The 16,811-nt window shown below is 32.0% G+C and overlaps 1 protein-coding gene across 4 annotated transcripts; it reads right to left on the bottom strand.

Moving 5' to 3' along the window:
- Positions 1-4,083: 4,083 nt before the first annotated feature.
- Positions 4,084-12,795, bottom strand: LOC114163094 (protein BONZAI 1-like). 4 transcript variants are annotated; one of them, XM_085666495.1, is made up of 18 exons: positions 12,778-12,795; positions 12,099-12,315; positions 11,936-11,983; positions 10,936-11,084; positions 10,793-10,841; positions 9,974-10,030; positions 9,491-9,676; positions 9,274-9,408; positions 8,853-8,914; positions 8,652-8,754; positions 8,458-8,572; positions 6,820-6,918; positions 5,859-5,935; positions 5,641-5,778; positions 5,395-5,559; positions 4,991-5,104; positions 4,786-4,882; positions 4,084-4,625 (listed from the first exon to the last, which is right to left on the bottom strand). In XM_085666495.1, exons 2-18 carry the CDS (start codon positions 12,246-12,248, stop codon positions 4,534-4,536), a joined length of 1,836 nt encoding a protein of 611 aa, XP_085522621.1. In that variant the 5' UTR covers positions 12,249-12,315; positions 12,778-12,795; the 3' UTR covers positions 4,084-4,533. The 4 variants fall into 4 exon arrangements, with proteins under 4 accessions (XP_085522621.1, XP_085522620.1, XP_027902972.1 ...); XM_085666494.1 differs by lacking the exon at positions 12,778-12,795 and adding an exon at positions 12,443-12,714; XM_028047171.2 differs by lacking the exons at positions 6,820-6,918; positions 12,778-12,795 and having other exon boundaries at positions 12,099-12,706.
- Positions 12,796-16,811: the final 4,016 nt, after the last annotated feature.

The following is a 16,811-nucleotide window of genomic DNA, read 5'->3' as shown; positions in this document are numbered from 1 at the left end:
ACTTGAGGGACAAAAACATATTTAACCCATTTTATTATATTTATTACAAAAAGTAGTAAGGTAATCATACCTGAAAATATATAATTAAAAACAACATAAAAACTTTAACAATGTTGATATATTTAAGTTAAATTATAAATATAAAAGAAGTTTGGAATACGACTTATTCTTTTCGAAAAGAAGGAATTTTGTTCAATAATAAATACGTTTATTGAATAAATAAGCGAAAAAATCTTTTAATATTTTTGTTAAAAGTAAAACATCAGTTAATATAATTTGTTAGACACTAGCACGCATAAATGAATTTAAAATAAAGAGACTAATACCTAATTATGGTATGAGTAGAAAGATCAATTTTCGATGGTTGTATCACAAATCAAAACTCTCACCTAACTGACCTAAGTCCTTAGACTGCTTTATAGTGCTCCTATTGGAATAAGACACGTAATGCATTGTCTCCTAACTCAATCACTGCTACAACAAGCTTCTACCAACAACTTCTTTTTCTTCAACCTTTCACAAAAACAAATCATTTTAAATTATTTCAAATTCATTTAATTTAGCCAAGTTATAAGATCATTTTAAAGAATTTTACTATACATGTATCACAGGAGTGTTAAAGGGAATAAATTTTTTTTCTTAATTTACTATGAATTGAATTAAAATTGGTTTATGAAGAACTCATAAAGATATTTTATACTTTTAATTTATTATGTACATTTATTGTTGTAAAATAAAGGTGATTTAACTTCACTCATCTCCTTATAACTGTACAGTTAGAATATTTTCTTATTTCAAGAAATATTAAAATATTAATTTATATAATTAAAGAAAAAAATTAAGTATTTAAACTATTCAACTATTATTGAAGAATATTCTAATAATTATTGAATATATTAAATTTTCAATTATTATAACAAAAAAAGTTAAGAAAAATAGTAAAAATAAATAACAAATAGTTGTTTGTGGGTTATGCATCAACACATTTCCAACCCAATTGGAACACGTTTTTAATAGGTTAGATTAAATTTCACTCATATTTAAAAATAAAATTAAATATTTTCCAACTCAATTCCACTTAAATTAATATGGAATAAAATCGGTTTTAACACCTCTAATATAACAAATAACATATTTAGTTTTTTAACTTAAAAAAGTTTCTTGTACAATAAACTGTTTTCTCATGGAATGAATTTCTTCAAATAATATGACACATCTCAAAAAAATACTATGGAAGCTACACCAAAATTGTTTAAAAAACTCTAATAAAGTAAACCCTATTAGCGATGATTCATAACTCAATAAATAATATTATAAGTTTTAAATTTAAAAGATATGCCTTCTTATTTAAGTCCGAATAATATGTATGTTAAATTCTATTAGTAATACTTTGAAATTAGAGAAATATTTACATATTTGAAAGCTTAAATTATACATATTAGTTTAGGCCTTACTTTATTTACAAGTGGAATTTTTGACATATTTAAAATGTCTTGCTTATAAACTAGGGTTTTTAAATGGAATTTTTTTAATGAACCAAATTTTAAAAACGTCAAACTAAGGCTTATTAGAATCTTTATTAGGTAAATTAGATAAGTCAGAGTCATCAAGTCTAAAAATTTGAAAATAAACCAACCTTGAATCTTTTAAAGTGTAATTCCTTGCCAAACTTTGTGTTTCAGTCCAATTGTACTTTATTAAATTAGAAAAATAATGAAGCATGCTCTTCTAAGTCAACATGATACTTTTATATTACTTATGTCCTCTGAAATAATAATTAATTTTAAAAAAGTCATGTACGATTATATAATAATCTAATGTCATGGAGACAAATTATTGAATACCTCTAGTTGTTGACGTACGTGCTATCCATAGATTTGAGTTTTACTGGGAAAGCTTAGATCATGGTTTTTACATTTTAAATTTATCTTGATTACATCTTTATGTTGTCATCAAATTATTCATAATTTATTTATTTTTAGTTCCTGAAAAAAAAAATCATTCGATTAATTTTTTTTCATTTTAATTTTATTTTCATAGTGCATCACAGTGATATTTGTCTTGAAAGTATTGATCAATTAACTCATTTTCATTAAAGGTTGTAAATTGATTTTATATTTAATTGATGTGGAATTTTAAAGTCAATTTCTTATATAATTGAAAAGAGAACACCAATTACGAAATAGCTTAGATCTCAGTATCCAAAGTGGAAATTTTCTTATCTAGGCACAAAATATTTAAGAAATATATTGCATAAATTCCTCCGTAACTTCATGTATGAAGAAAAATAAGCATAAAAATGTATTGCATAACATTTTAAAATGTGAATTTCACCAGTATTTTCTTTCTCCACCCTCTAGAAAAAACAATGTGCCTGTTGTTCCATCTATGGAAATAAATGGTTTAAACTATGGCAAAAGGAAAGCAAAACATTAGTCAAAGTCTCGAGCATTTATAACAACAACAAAGCCTTGTTACTCTACGAATTCTACTTATTTAAAATATTATTACTTTTAATACTTTACTTTTCTTTATTGCTATTTCTTGCTTTCTTTTCTTTTAACCATATGTTGGATTCGTTACTTTTTCTTTAGAAAACTAGAATGGTGGTGTGATGTGAAAATAAGTTTAATTTAATGAATTAACTTAAATAATTGTAAAATGGATGCATTAAACTAAAAGAATAGTAATTTGATTTGATCCATTTAGTTTGCCGATTATGATTTATTAGCCTAGGTCAATTTCTAGAATTATGGGTTGACATGTCTTTTAAATAGTTATAATATAAAAACATATATAATCAAAAAATCAATATAAAAATTGAAATTAATTTATGACCTCTTTAAATTATCCAAATCTCATGCCCAACCCAATCATTTTTTTCTTTTTGGTGGGACACCCCAACACAATCCTATTTGCTAATGTTAGACTTGTACACTTTTTAATTATTTAATTATTTAATTATTTAATTATTTACTATCAAATAAAGTGATACTTTAGAAAAGAGGGGAAATCCCGAGATAGATCTACTTTCCATTATATCAAACTAATTTTCAAAATGGTTCCCAACAACAAAAATCGAAAACCATAATCTAACTTTCAAAATAATAACTAATTTGCAACCTAAAAATAGTAATGCTAGGTCGTCCTGGATCATAATTTTAAATTCTTAGTAAAATGAATATTTTGATCTTTGAAAATATAACCCTACATCAATTTAGTCTTTAAAACAACGTCATTTAGGTTTTGAATGTCTAGTTAAGTTTCTGATGTTATTTCATTATTCCGTTATAATGTTTAAGGATCAGTTTAACAAACAAATTATACTTTTATGAATCAAGTTGACATTAAGTTGTAGAGTTTAAGAGTTAATTAGTACTTATTTTGCACTTCAATTTCGTTTTTTATTCTTTCCTCATATCTTCGTCTTTTTCTTCGATGACTTTTAGTATTTTTGTTTGTTTTGAGTTTGGAACAGTTCAAATTTCAGTTAAACTCAGTTTATTTCTGGGTAAACTGAAAAATAAAATGCCCTTCTCTTTTTCTTTGAAGTTGTCACTTCCCACATAATGGTACAAACAAAATCTTAAAGGCAAAGATTATTTATTGACCATTTCTCCTGTTACCAGAATAAGGTTAGTTCATTAGGACTTCCTCACTTTTTAATTTAATGTCGTCGTAATTGGTGTTGTTATTATTAGAGATCGAACTCATCATATGTTCACGGTTTCTTTGGAGCCTGCAAATAGGAAAAAAAAAAAAAAACTACTCCCACCATTTTCCATGACTATAAATGGATTTCTCTTATAAACTGTATTTCATTTAATATCAACTCCGCTGCAAAATATCATCTCCGACTGCGAAAATCTAGTATGCAAAGACCACACAATACACAATTATTATAATTATGGTGTATCATGGACCATCTATAGAAGATTACTCGTTATACAAAGATATAGAGAAGAATCATTATGTACAATCTTACCTAAGCAGGTATATATAAAGATATTTCTAAATTCAAACTTAAGACCAATTGGTCACCAGCAATTTTTTGCAGCAACGTAATAAATGGGCATAATGAACTACAAACAAGACTTCAGCTATGCTAAAGTTTTTTTATACATATTATTTTGTATCTGTAAATGTGATGCCTAAAGACATAAAAAAATTATTGGATTTCCATTACAAATCATACCATGCAGAGCAGGCAGAAGGACTAAAGTTTGTCTTTAGTTGGAAGGAAACATTGATTTCAACTTAGTGCAACTACCTTTAGACAAACCATCATCTAGGAAAACCCAAAAGGACACGTGCACAAAAAGAAAAAGGAAATGGCAATCATAAGGGTCGATCAGAAGTATCCTTTAGATAAGACAGCTAGCAGGCGAACCTTTCTTGAGCTGTTAATTAGCACAAAGCAACAGCTCTTCAGTCCTTTAGCCGAATTCGTTGATTGAAGAACAGAAAAGGACCTCGAAATATTGCACAATGATCAATGAATTGAAAACTTCTTTATGTACAGTTTTTCCATGTCTAGAGGCTTGGTTGGATATCTCTGCTCCGCACATAAGTTAAAAATTGAGTCGGTAATTCTGCAAGAAGTGCTTGAACAACTGAAAATCCACCTGCAAGTGAAAAAGTTTGCAATTATTTTGATATGTTAGCCATCATTCACCAAATATTTGTTCTTTGCAAAGTATATAATTTTTCTTTCTTAGTGATTTCATACAAGGCCCTGAAACCTCTATCATCATCTCAATCCTAATTGTTTAAAATGGCACTTACTTTGAACCTCACGAAATGGAACAAATTGAACTATATCACGTGAAGCAACACGTCCATATGAACTCTCAAGCCTCTCTCCCTTGTCTGCATCTAAGACCTAAACAAGAAATTGGACAACAAAATTATTTCACAAACACGGTTCATAGCCTCAGACGCCTAACATTACAACTCTACGTATAAAGAGCATACAGGTTTGATTTATTACCTCCATTTCTTTGAAATCAGCACCTCCAACCCCAACAATGAGGATTGATAATGGCAGATCAGATGCTTTAACAATGGCATCTTTTGTTTCTTGAAGATCTGTCACTACTCCATCCTTGGAGCATACCAATTAAACTCAGCAGCAGTGATGGAAAAATCTTCATAAAATTCTTAGTAGTAAGAAGGATAGGTGATCTTTTGTTACATGTAAGATAAATATGGAGCATCTTGCTTACTATGCATAATATTGTGGATGCATTAAGGCAAACTAGAGGGAAACATACATGACAAACAACCAAAGAACCATTAAGTTATAATAAACTTACAGATTGTGTTCAATGAGGTAAAATTAGGATTTACTTTCAGAGATAAATATTGAACGCTGCAAAGTATATTGACTCTTACTGTGATTATTAACAAAACAAAATACTTTCTTCCACCATTTGCTACAGATTGGCTGGCAATCAGTGCAGCTGTGCTTATGACAGGTCCAAAAAGAGTAGGTCCTGCAAGAGATACATTATGCAGGGCACTTGTGTAAGCCATCATAATTCCTTGGATCCCTTCCACCTACAACAGACAGAAACTTCTAACTAACAAAGAACTGTTTCAATATGACAATACAAGCAAGACCAGACATAGCAGCTCTACCTCACAATAATGACTACTTCCATTCAAGTTGAAGCAATGAGAAACAGGACCATCAATTGGTCGTGCCCCAAATCCCCAAGTAGGAAATCGTTTGTCTGAATCATAAAACTGTAACACTTCCCCAACCTCAACAATTGCCTAGAAATAAATTCATAGCACGTCAATGATGGATCAATTAAACATGTAGTTATGAATTTAAACAAAGAATTATTTCTCACTCTCTGGTATGCATTTGGCCGTCCTGAAGGATCAATATAATGCAAAGAATCAGGAAGGCGTGGATTTCCATTCGAAGCTGGTAAATAAGAGAAGGTCACTGTAAGCATATATTTCTTCCCCCCTCATTTCATGCAAAACCAGAAGCATGTTAGGCATTAGATTAAGTTTATCTACTTTTATCCCACAGATAGAGTCGGTTTGAGGGTGGCGGAGGGCAACCTCAAACCAGCTGTTGTGTCTGACAACAAGGGACTTAAAGGGTTAGAATTTTGGGGAACCCACAAATGGTTCCTCAAGGTAAACTGAGCAAACTCCACCTAGACAAGCGCACAAGTGGAAATTGAAACCAAAGCATTATGAGTAAGGAGGATTACTGTTTAACTACTTAGTGGCTTGGTGGTAGTTTGAACTACGAAACGAAAGGTAACATTATTTAAGCAATAGTGAATTTGTATTGAAATTCTACCATTATTGTAAAGCTCTGTTAAAATAGTGGTGCTTTGCAAGGCTAAAAATTAATGTATCAGCAAAATATTTCAGAAAGAAAAATATTTTTCATATTAGTTATCTCAGAAATAGCAAACATAACAAATTAGCTATAATATAAGTTTGGGTATCTTTCTGACTTAAAATAGGCAAGCTGTCATGAAAAATGAGAACAAAGTAATAACTGTGCCAAGTGGTATGGGCAAATTAATAAAAACATAATATGATTAAATACCATCGCAAGAGTAGAAATCCCATAATGTATAATCAGCCTTAAATAAGGGTTAGGACATATCCATTGTTGAATTGGAGGCTAGACTTGCAACAATGGTCTGAATAATAGCCATGTCAATGGCGGAAGGAGGATGCTGGAGGAAGTTTCAGTAGATCCACAGCTGAAAGAACCTAAGAGGGCCCAGTACTGTCTTTACATATTGACCTACCTTCAGATGATCCAAGAAGGCGAAGAAGTACCTATCCAAAACAGATAAATGCCACATTGCCCAGAGGTGACACAGCAGCCACAAATTGGTTCAAATGATGTATCATGTATCTGCAGAACCAGCTGGTTACCTAAATAGAGGTTCGGAATGAAAAAGTATCACATTCCCATATTCCGTATAAGTTTGGAATAAATACTCCCATAAATTGTTGATTCATAGGAATATAAAAGGTTTATTCTTCTCTAATGTTGCTTCTTATTCTCATAATGAAAGGTATCTTATATTTCCATGGGAACTTTTTCTACAATAACTACCTACCGCTACTATCCACTCTGTCATTCCCCATTTATTCTTCCACTTTCACTTTTCAACTTTTAATTAAATATATTTTCTACACTTACTAAATTGCAACCAAAACATGTTTATAGGAATAACATTCTTAGGTATAATTTCTGGGAATGTGATTCCAAGAAATACAATATTATAACATGAAACAAATGTTTCGTATGTGTACAACAATTTGTAATCTCTTTAAGATACCCAACCCAACACAGATCAAACGGAAACAAAAACATTATTCTCATGTACCCTCTTTCATTATATTGCCTTACTGTGCAGTTTCATATCTTTATCATTTACATTCATCCGTATTTCTATACAATTTTGGCCAAATTGCATATCTAAATGCAGCTTAGGAACCCATTGCTAATAAACATCGTCCCTTTCTCATATGTGATCAACTTGTCTAGCATACCTACCCAAGATTGTACATAAATTTTAGCATGCAATTAGCTTTTTTTTTTTCAAATTTGATAAACTTTTTCTAGCATACCTACCAATGATTGTTCGTAAATTTGGCATGCCTAGTGGGATCAATGCATTTTAAGTTCAAAGTGGTGAATGCAACTCGGGTCTGGTAAGAGAGTCAATATGGATCCTTCGCAATCAAAGCAGCCCCAAAAGAAGTGGCAACTACAACGGAATGGGAATGATCGCAGTTAAAGAGACTTTCCAATAATACCCATAAGAATTTGGCTTCTAACTGAGCTCAATGCCATGTGATTCATGTAGCCAACTTCACCTCATGGGATAAGGTCATTGTTTTTTAAGTTTATAACGTTAAAAAAAATGAGATGTTCTTGGCACAGTTTCCAAAAATTCGTGAAAACAGCATTCAAATACTTTATGAACGGTTTAGTGAGATGATTGGAAGGAGGATTCGTATTCATGATCATTCATCAAGTAATTGGGTAAGCAGATTGTTTGTATTAGGAATTCTTAGAATTTGGGTTTCAACCTCACTAAATTAGTTTTTAAGGTAAGAATTTCCCCTATTTATATACTATTTTGCTATATCACTAGTTGGTGTAGGATATCCAACATCAATGATTAAGACTTTTTGTCTTTGGGACAGGATGAAGATTACTAAATTATGTATAATTTTATGTTCAGTATTGTATTTTCTAAGTTTATGAACTGGTGTTCTATCACATCTTGGAATACGATATTCAATTTTCAGCAATTAATGACATAAGACTTAAAACAAGTAAGAACATATTTAAAAATTACAACTACAATAATCCTAATATTATTGCGTCATTCTCCATCATTCGATCATTATATTTAACCCAAAGATTAGTATAATGAGTTTGAGGATATTGTTCTGCACCTGTAAAGTCAACAGCCACCATGAAGTTCAATTCAAATCCCCCCGCCAAGTAATCCAAGAAAGTATATTGGACACTTTCAATAAATCTGTCCACAAATAGTTGGCTCCTTAACACCTGTAGTATTATAGTCACATAAGCTTTAAGGAAAAGACAGGAATTCATGATAGAAATTAATTTAATAATAATATAAGACCTTATTGTCATGGTTCTGTCCACCAGAAGATGGCAAAAATAAATTTTCCCCTTGGCCATTATTATGAATGTTCTCCAACTCAGCCAGAGATCTCTGCACTTTTCTGATAAATCAAGAATAAACAACCCTAATATGTATTTCAGCAAAGATAGAGACTAAACGGAAACATGGACAGATAATTAAGAAGCAACTGAGCTTTACCCAATTAAATCATGTTTTCCATTGCTATTATAGTTATAGCACTCTATTATCAAAATACTCTCCTGTAAATTATAAAAATGAAAAATTAGATAGCTTCAATTCAACTATATAAAGAACATCATGCCAAAATATACATGGTCAATGTTAAGTATTATGTAATGATGAAATGAAGAAATTATGGAAGATTAGTATTTCTAAATTATAGTTTGTTTTCATGAACAGGATGCACATTTTGAACACAAAGTAACTTGACCCCACTGCCTGCTATTTGAAGGAACCTTCGAAACAAAAAGGATAAGATACTTTTAACAGGCAATGAAAACTAAAAATGGCAATCTAAAAGTGTGATGGCCAAGTTCAACATTACCGTTATTAGACAAATGGCCACACCAAATGACATAACTGTATTTAAGGTATATACCTTGCTTCCTACTTGTTGGATATTCACAAACACAGATTTCCATATTGGATTAAGATCATTCTTTATAACTTCTGTTTTACAAATTGGAATTTGTACACCACCTTCTGCAACTTTTGATATCAATAAAAAGGGGTCCTGCAAGATAAGAAAAAAAAAGTATTATAGCAGAGTGGGCACTCCTCATAATGCGAAAAAGAAAAAGAACACAGGTGCATACATTTCTTGAGAAGAGATCCTTGCATTCCAAATCTGAACACCTGAACACCATCTCTATTGCAGTCTTTGAGCTAACACACTCCTCAGCATGCACCAGGAGCTTCCCGCAGTTTTTGGGCAGGGTAGATCTCAAAGAATCCTCTATGTGTAGATCTATAGTCAATGATTGATCACGCTGTGTGATTATCTGCGGAAGCCAATTATTTATTATTGTGCACAACTCTTGGGATATAAATTTGACAGTAATAGTGCAGAGGGAAGAATAATGAGCATTTCTTTCTTGGTTTAAAAAACTTGTAATAAGCTAGATAGTTAAGAAATGAACAATGAACCAAAAACAGAAAGGTTACACATTTTCAAGATCATAAATTTGGATCTACAATTACATTGTGGATCATAAAGATCAAACTTCATTTGTAGTGCAATGAATTCGTTTTCATTGTCAGAGCTGTGTCAACATAAAGTTTAACATTCTCCATGTTACCTGAGACAGTACACATGTAGCCTCACCAAGAAATTGCTGCTCATCTAGCTCAAGCATCTGCAAAAGTAAACCAAATAGTTAAAATCTGGACATTTTACATTGATATTCTCTACGAACATGTTATATCATCTAATGAACAGGAAAACAAAAAGACCAACATGGGAAACAAATATCTTTTCATGGAATTGGGGATGATTATTCCCCAACCTTTAAGCTATGTTATAGGAGTTGTGCAGAATCTAAGCTATTTGGAAAAAAATAAAATAAAAAATAAGCTGATTTAAGTAGTTATCTAGTGGTCCACATGCGAGCTGTTAGTAAACCATTTATGTAAGTAAGCCTACACTGCTACACAAGATAAGAGACCATTAATTTTATCACATCCTATCTCAAGGTAGACGATACCTATCCTTTTTCCCTCCCCACATATCTTAATACACATTACAAGATTCTCAGAAGCCAGAATCATTTGCACACAATTCTCAGTAAAATCAAGATAATTGGGAAAAATAGAATACAAGCTTTCTGATTTGCTATAAATTTGCACTTGGAAGGAGAAGAAAACATGTATACAGAAGTATGGATAATCAATACAATAATGTAGATAGCATTACCAATATAAAAGCATTGACAGAAAAAAGATATCATTCATTCAGATACAAACTTATAACCACTGCATGGATAGACTTGTTAACATTTATAAAATTCTAAGAAATTGGGAAACAATAGACTAGAATCTAATGTGACAAGAACATGTTATATTGGAACCACATCTTACTAAAAAGGAACCAAGTATACAAGCCATCATAAAAACTATACCTTTATATCTAAATTGTGAAACTGAGTATCAACATCATACACACGAAACCTGTGATGAAAGAATTTTTACAGAAAACATCGGGTAAAAATAAAAAATGCTCATCTGCCTTGTTAGAAGTATAAAATATCGCATTCAAACTTACACTAAAACCTGAACAACCTCAAAATGATAAATGAGGGTGTGTTTAGTAATCCATGTTGGACTTGATGAATTCAGAACAACTTCTGTACGGCAAATTTCCTCAAGTGCTCCAGTTTTGCCTTTTGCATAAAGAACCATCATTGGATTATTCTACATAAAAAAAAAAAAAAATTAAATATCCTAACTCTAACATGGAAGCAAGATTCACCTAACTGAAAGATAAGAACATTAGCTATTGAAAACATTTTTCTTTATTTTTATAAAAAATGGAATGGTAATCGTATAAACAGATGAACACTTGACAGTGGCCCATTGGTCCATGTGGTTTATTTGGACAACTACGTTAACAAGTGCTATTTAGATATTCCTTGATCTCTTATGTGAACGTAAGGATCTTGTAGAGTCTAGTCTGTAACACGAACGCAACTAAACTATTAGATTTTGAGGACTTCAACATTATTTCTTTCATTTGTTTTTTTCACACAAGAGCATATTGTTTGTATGAAAAATATCATTTGTTAGTATATTTAAATTTAATATCAATCATTTGGAAAAAAATTGTTACACTTTCTTCCGTTTTTACTAAGGAGACTCGGTTTACACTTGATCGGGGGATTAGTGTGTTATCTTTTCTTCCTGTATTTTTAATACTTGACAGAGATTGCAGTTCATGACCCCAAGCTACAGACTGTTCAATTGTTAAGTAAAATTCAACTAGTTTTGATTGGAATGGTCATAATGTTTCCTATTATTTGTTTCTTTTTTTCCTAAATGTCCGTGTGGATAACTTACCAAAGAGAGATAATTGTGCTGGCATAAAGCAGAGATTAAATCAGCTAATTAAGCAAAAGCAAGACAGAAACAATCGAGTAGTGTACAAGTTCAATTGCAATTTCGACAAAACGGAACCGAAACAAGTATCTATATCTAACCAAATTAAATAGGTAAGATAGGATGCAAGAGGTTCAGATTCACCAAACGCTTAACCGACGGAAACGAACCTTGAAAAGCACATCACGATCACCCAAGCCAGAAGCTGAAAACGACAACTGCAGCACAGCAAGAGATAATTGTAATGTAAAAGCTCTTCAAAGCTGAAAGCGAGTGAGAAGAGAACGTGAACAAAACACGCTGACAAACTCGATAAGAAGCAAAAGAAAGAACCTCGATCTGAGAAAAGAGACCGTGGTGGCCGCGAGACCTGAGGAAGTTCTCGACGGCGTCGTGTGGAGCGCCAGCAAGACTACGGAAATCGCCGGCGGTGCCGCCGATGGCGGCGCGGCCTGCGGTGACTTCGGAGAAGCAGTTTCCCATCGAAAAGTGCGCGTGCAGTGTAGTATTTGTGGCTTGACCTCAGTCTTTCCGTCAAACTCAGCAGTGACTGGGAATGAAATAAACAGAAAATTGAAAAGAACAAAACCATACGCACGCACAAACAGAAGAATATACAATTATATAATCTAATTTGCAATTTCCGAAATTTTCATCTTAATTTTCCTAGTTCATACAGTATGTGCTCATTTCATTGCTTTTTCTTTCTTTCTTCCAAAGAAACGCGTTTTGTCTCTCCCTTTGTTTAATTTTATATTTTCTTTCAAATCACTGAAATTTCAAACTTATGCATGCCTCTTATCAGTTGTATGTGTGACTCTGAAGGAGAAACAATATAAAAAAGTTTAAGATTACAAGTGATATTTTTTATATAAATTTAATTTAAAAAATTACATGTATTTTCATACAATTATGTATACGCGTGTATATATTTAAACTTATGAATTATAAATAATGTTGCATGCACATTATAATAGAATATGGGTGGAGCAAGAAGTTAGGATGATTTTACTAGAATTTGTTGAGTTGATTAGAAAAACTTGGTTGGACAATTCCTTTGGTGTTCGTGGTGTGGGAAGTGGCAGGTCTTAATCAGATAAGTTTCGAATGAAGCATCTTTAAAGAAAACCGTCAATATAAATGATTGCTGAGGTGGAAAACCATTAAGAAAACATTTTTTTATCAGCCACGTTAAGAAAACACATAGTTTTAGTAAGGTATCACGAAATATTTCATAAAGTTTGTGGAAAGAAAAATTATGTTGATTTGATAATCTTGGTTGGAAATGGTGGCATTACCGCAAAAAGTGGCTAACCAGAGATGAGTTGTATTGTCTGATCAACTTTCAGGAACAAAAGGGACGTCCTTCCATGCATGAGTCCTCTTTGGACCATGCTTTACGCTCAAATAATGCTCCCTTCACCTTCTTTTAACTATAAGTACAACACCACCTCCTTTATAGCTTCTTTTCTTTTTCATCTTCATCAACCTTTTACCGTACTCCAATTTGTTTAAATTAAAGGAAGTTATTATTTTTATTAAAAAAATTCATTTTCAAAAATCATCAAGCAAACCCTAAACTATGCTAACTAATTCTCATAAAATGAAGAATAAAAAATATTATTTTATTTTATTTTTACTCTATATGAAATAGGGAGAAGAAAAATAATAGATAATCTAGAGGTGAAGAAATTGAACACAAAGTAAACTTTTAGAAAAATGAAAATAATGTATGATTAAGGCATTCATGTATGTATGAATGATAGATAGATGAATCAAGAAATTAAACAAGTTATTAGAAATATCACATCCAATAGAGATAAAATAATTTTATGATATATAAGTGGGTACAATCATAACTTACAAATCGATTTTGTAATGTTGAACTAAACCTAAAAGTTTACTTCTTAAAATAATATCAGAGTCATCCAAATCATATCGAGATTTGTTGTTTTTTTATCTATTGTACCACCGGTTATCAAGATATTTGTTAGTTATTTACCTTATCATGTCACTCGTCATTGGAGTGCTATAGGACCATCTATTAATGTCTAGTTCTATTGTCAATATATACATCCCTCAACATGAGAGACATCTGTTGGAAATCCTCGTTGACTATAAATAAGACATAAAACAGTTTCAGAGTAATAAGTTAGTATAAACTTCATTTTACAAATCAATTTTGTAAAATTAAGTAAACTTAAAAGTTCACTTTCTAAAACAATGAAGGAAAAATGGCTAAATTAATTTATTAAATTATTTGTCAAATAATTTTTTAAGAAATATTTAACTTTGAAGTTATATAAATATATATATATATATATATATATATATATATATATATATATATATATATATATATATATTATAGGGAGTTAAATTCATATTTCTTAATAAAAGTTAAATTTTAGCTAGAGAAGTTGAAATTTTTTGCTGGAATTCTCAATTATCTAATATTCTTATCCCTATTTCATATAGAGTACAAATAAAATAAAATAATAATATATTGGTCCATTTTATTATATTATTAATCAATTTTTTTAAGTTGAATTAGATTTAAATTTATTTTGTAATAATTATAATTAGCTATACAAAATTATTCCTTTTATTGGTGATGCAACCAAAACTTGAGCCACTTGCATGCCAATCAGAAATCATGAGGACTTGTCATGCTTCCGTGTCTACCGGATGAAAGACCAATATTAATACCAAAAACTCAAGTTACATGCCCTTTTGATATCCTCTCTTTATGTCCTGCTCAAAAAATGATGTTTCACCAAAAAAATGTATCTCTCTTTTACTTGTTAATTTTACTGATTAATTATCCTTTACAGTAGTTATACGCAAGTACAGAAAGTGAAACAGCATGTAAAAGGAGATAATTAGAACTTGTTAGTTATTAATATAAGGAAACATTTCATGTAGATGATTCTGCACAAACTTACTTGCTTTGTATGTTTTAAGTATAAGCTCTTTTCTTTCCCTTGATATAGACTCTTGCCACCAAATGCAAATTGCACAAGCTAGAAACCTTCAACTTGGATTTGTCAAATGAGAGCACCTTTAGTACTTATGCAGAAAATATGATTTCATGCATGCAGCTGGTTGCATGTGTTTTTGTAGAGGGGTTCACACATTGATTATGGGAAAATATATATCTTATTATCGCATTAATATATTTTAAGATGTAACATCTCATTTAATAGATAAATATAATTAAATAAAACATCGCATACTTTATAATATCCAAAGAGTATGAGGCTTAAAGTATAAAGGATTTTACAGTCATCCAAATATATCAAAAGAAAGACAAAGGGCACTACATAATGTTAGGAACAAATTTAAAGTTCATAGTTATCCAAAAGAACTTGCTCATAAGCAAGGGATTACAAAACTACAAAAGTCCTCCAAATATGAGCTCAAGAGTGAGCTCAACGTCCACACACGACCACTACGCTGCAGCATTTCCATCATCACTACGATCATCAAGGGTTCCCATATCTGCTCACACCAAGGAATTGGTGATCATTGCAAAAAGGAAAAACCACACAAGAAGGCAGGCACAAACAAAAGGGTAAGCTAGAGTAAAAAAATATTTATCATACAATTTAGCATGCAATTTAAAAGCAAGTACACATCAATCATCCAAGCATGTGATAACAAACAAGCAAGACTCTAAGACTCAATTTATCCGGATACATATAATCGGTCAGATTCATCGGATACTTGTACTTATGGTGGTCTCTACTGCTCTACAGAGCCATTGTCAATGGGTTTCACCCTACCACTCACAAGGTTAGCCTTCAAACATCTAAGGTCATTATCCTACCAAAGGCTAGGGCCTCTTGCTACTCTCACCACTTGAGTCAGCCCGCTTTACGTGAGACTAACTGACTTTTTAGAGTTTCATGATGCAATCCTTACTTGAATCCTTACCTAATTATATATATTACGGCACCACCATAAATTATCACCAATAGATCATGGAATTACGTCCATCACATCCAACACCACCATGAAATCTCACCAAGAATTTCATGGAATTACGTTAATCTCATACCACAACCATGTCTCTCCAACCAACCATAGATTTATCAAGCATAACAATCTCATGCCAATATCCAACCAACCAACCAATCATGATTCATACACTTATTCATACCAAGCTCGTCAATTCCAGTCCCATTATATCATATAGAACATACAAGACATCATACTTAACTTTTTAAAGAAACAAACCATCCAATCATTAAAAACATACACGTATCCAACCAACTTTGTCAATCTCGCTTAGGAAAAGGAGCTCTCGCTCAAGCGAGAGGAACCCCTCGCTCAAGCTGCCAGCTCTCGCCTAGGCGAGACTGCAAATAGAGGGCACATCGAGGTCTCGCTCAAGCTAGCCCATCTCGCTCAAGCGAGATTTCTCTCGCTTAGGCGAGAGGCCTTCGCTAAGGTGAGCCCTCGAAATAGAGAGGGGTGAGTTGTTGTTATTCTCGCTTAGGCGAGAGCTTATCGTTTGGGCCGAAAACAACTCGCTTAGACAAGCATAGCAGATCGCACCTGCTCTCATGCATGCAAAATCAGATTCAACCAACTCCAGCAGTACAATCAACATATTAACACACAACCAACAACATATATCAAGCACTCATAACGTAAGACAGACCAAACATGCAAAATAACTTAAAAATAGTGAAACCCTAGCTTCCTTTACCTTGACAAAGGCTAGAAAAATACATAGGCACCCAACAGATGAGCACTACAGCTCCAAGAGCAAATTCGTGAGCTAGAAATACTGACACCAGACCGAAAACGAGGTTACCAAGATGAACCCTAGTTGGAATCACGAAAATAAAGCTAGAGAAGAGAAGGTATGGGCTGAGGACCAACTTACGTGGAATAAAAATGGAGTTTAACTAGCTTGACGAAGAACGAGACCAAACTCTAGCAGAGCTCTATTGAAAAAAAGAGAGAGTGAGAAAAGGAGTTGTCTTTGCAAAGTGAACAGAATGAAAGGAACAAGTGGTTGTAAGGGGGGGTCTTGGG

Source organism: Vigna unguiculata, chromosome 9 (assembly GCF_037176805.1).
Source record: "Vigna unguiculata cultivar grain cowpea cultivar isolate G323 ecotype 2 chromosome 9, ASM3717680v1, whole genome shotgun sequence".
Classification (NCBI taxonomy): Eukaryota; Viridiplantae; Streptophyta; class Magnoliopsida; order Fabales; family Fabaceae; genus Vigna; species Vigna unguiculata.
Note: the sequence above shows the minus strand (reverse complement) of the source record. Positions and strands in the feature narration are given on the sequence as shown.

Excerpts from the sequence above, each read along its gene's own strand:
- LOC114163094 (XM_085666495.1), bottom strand. The coding sequence starts at position 12,248 with ATGGGAAACTGCTTCTCCGAAGTCACCGCAGGCCGCGCCGCCATCGGC. Across the intron at positions 9,409-9,490 it reads AGGATCTCTTCTCAAGAAAT|GACCCCTTTTTATTGATATC; the intron begins GTATGCACCTGT and ends CTTATCTTGCAG. Across the intron at positions 4,883-4,990 it reads CTGATTTCAAAGAAATGGAG|GTCTTAGATGCAGACAAGGG; the intron begins GTAATAAATCAA and ends TTTCTTGTTTAG.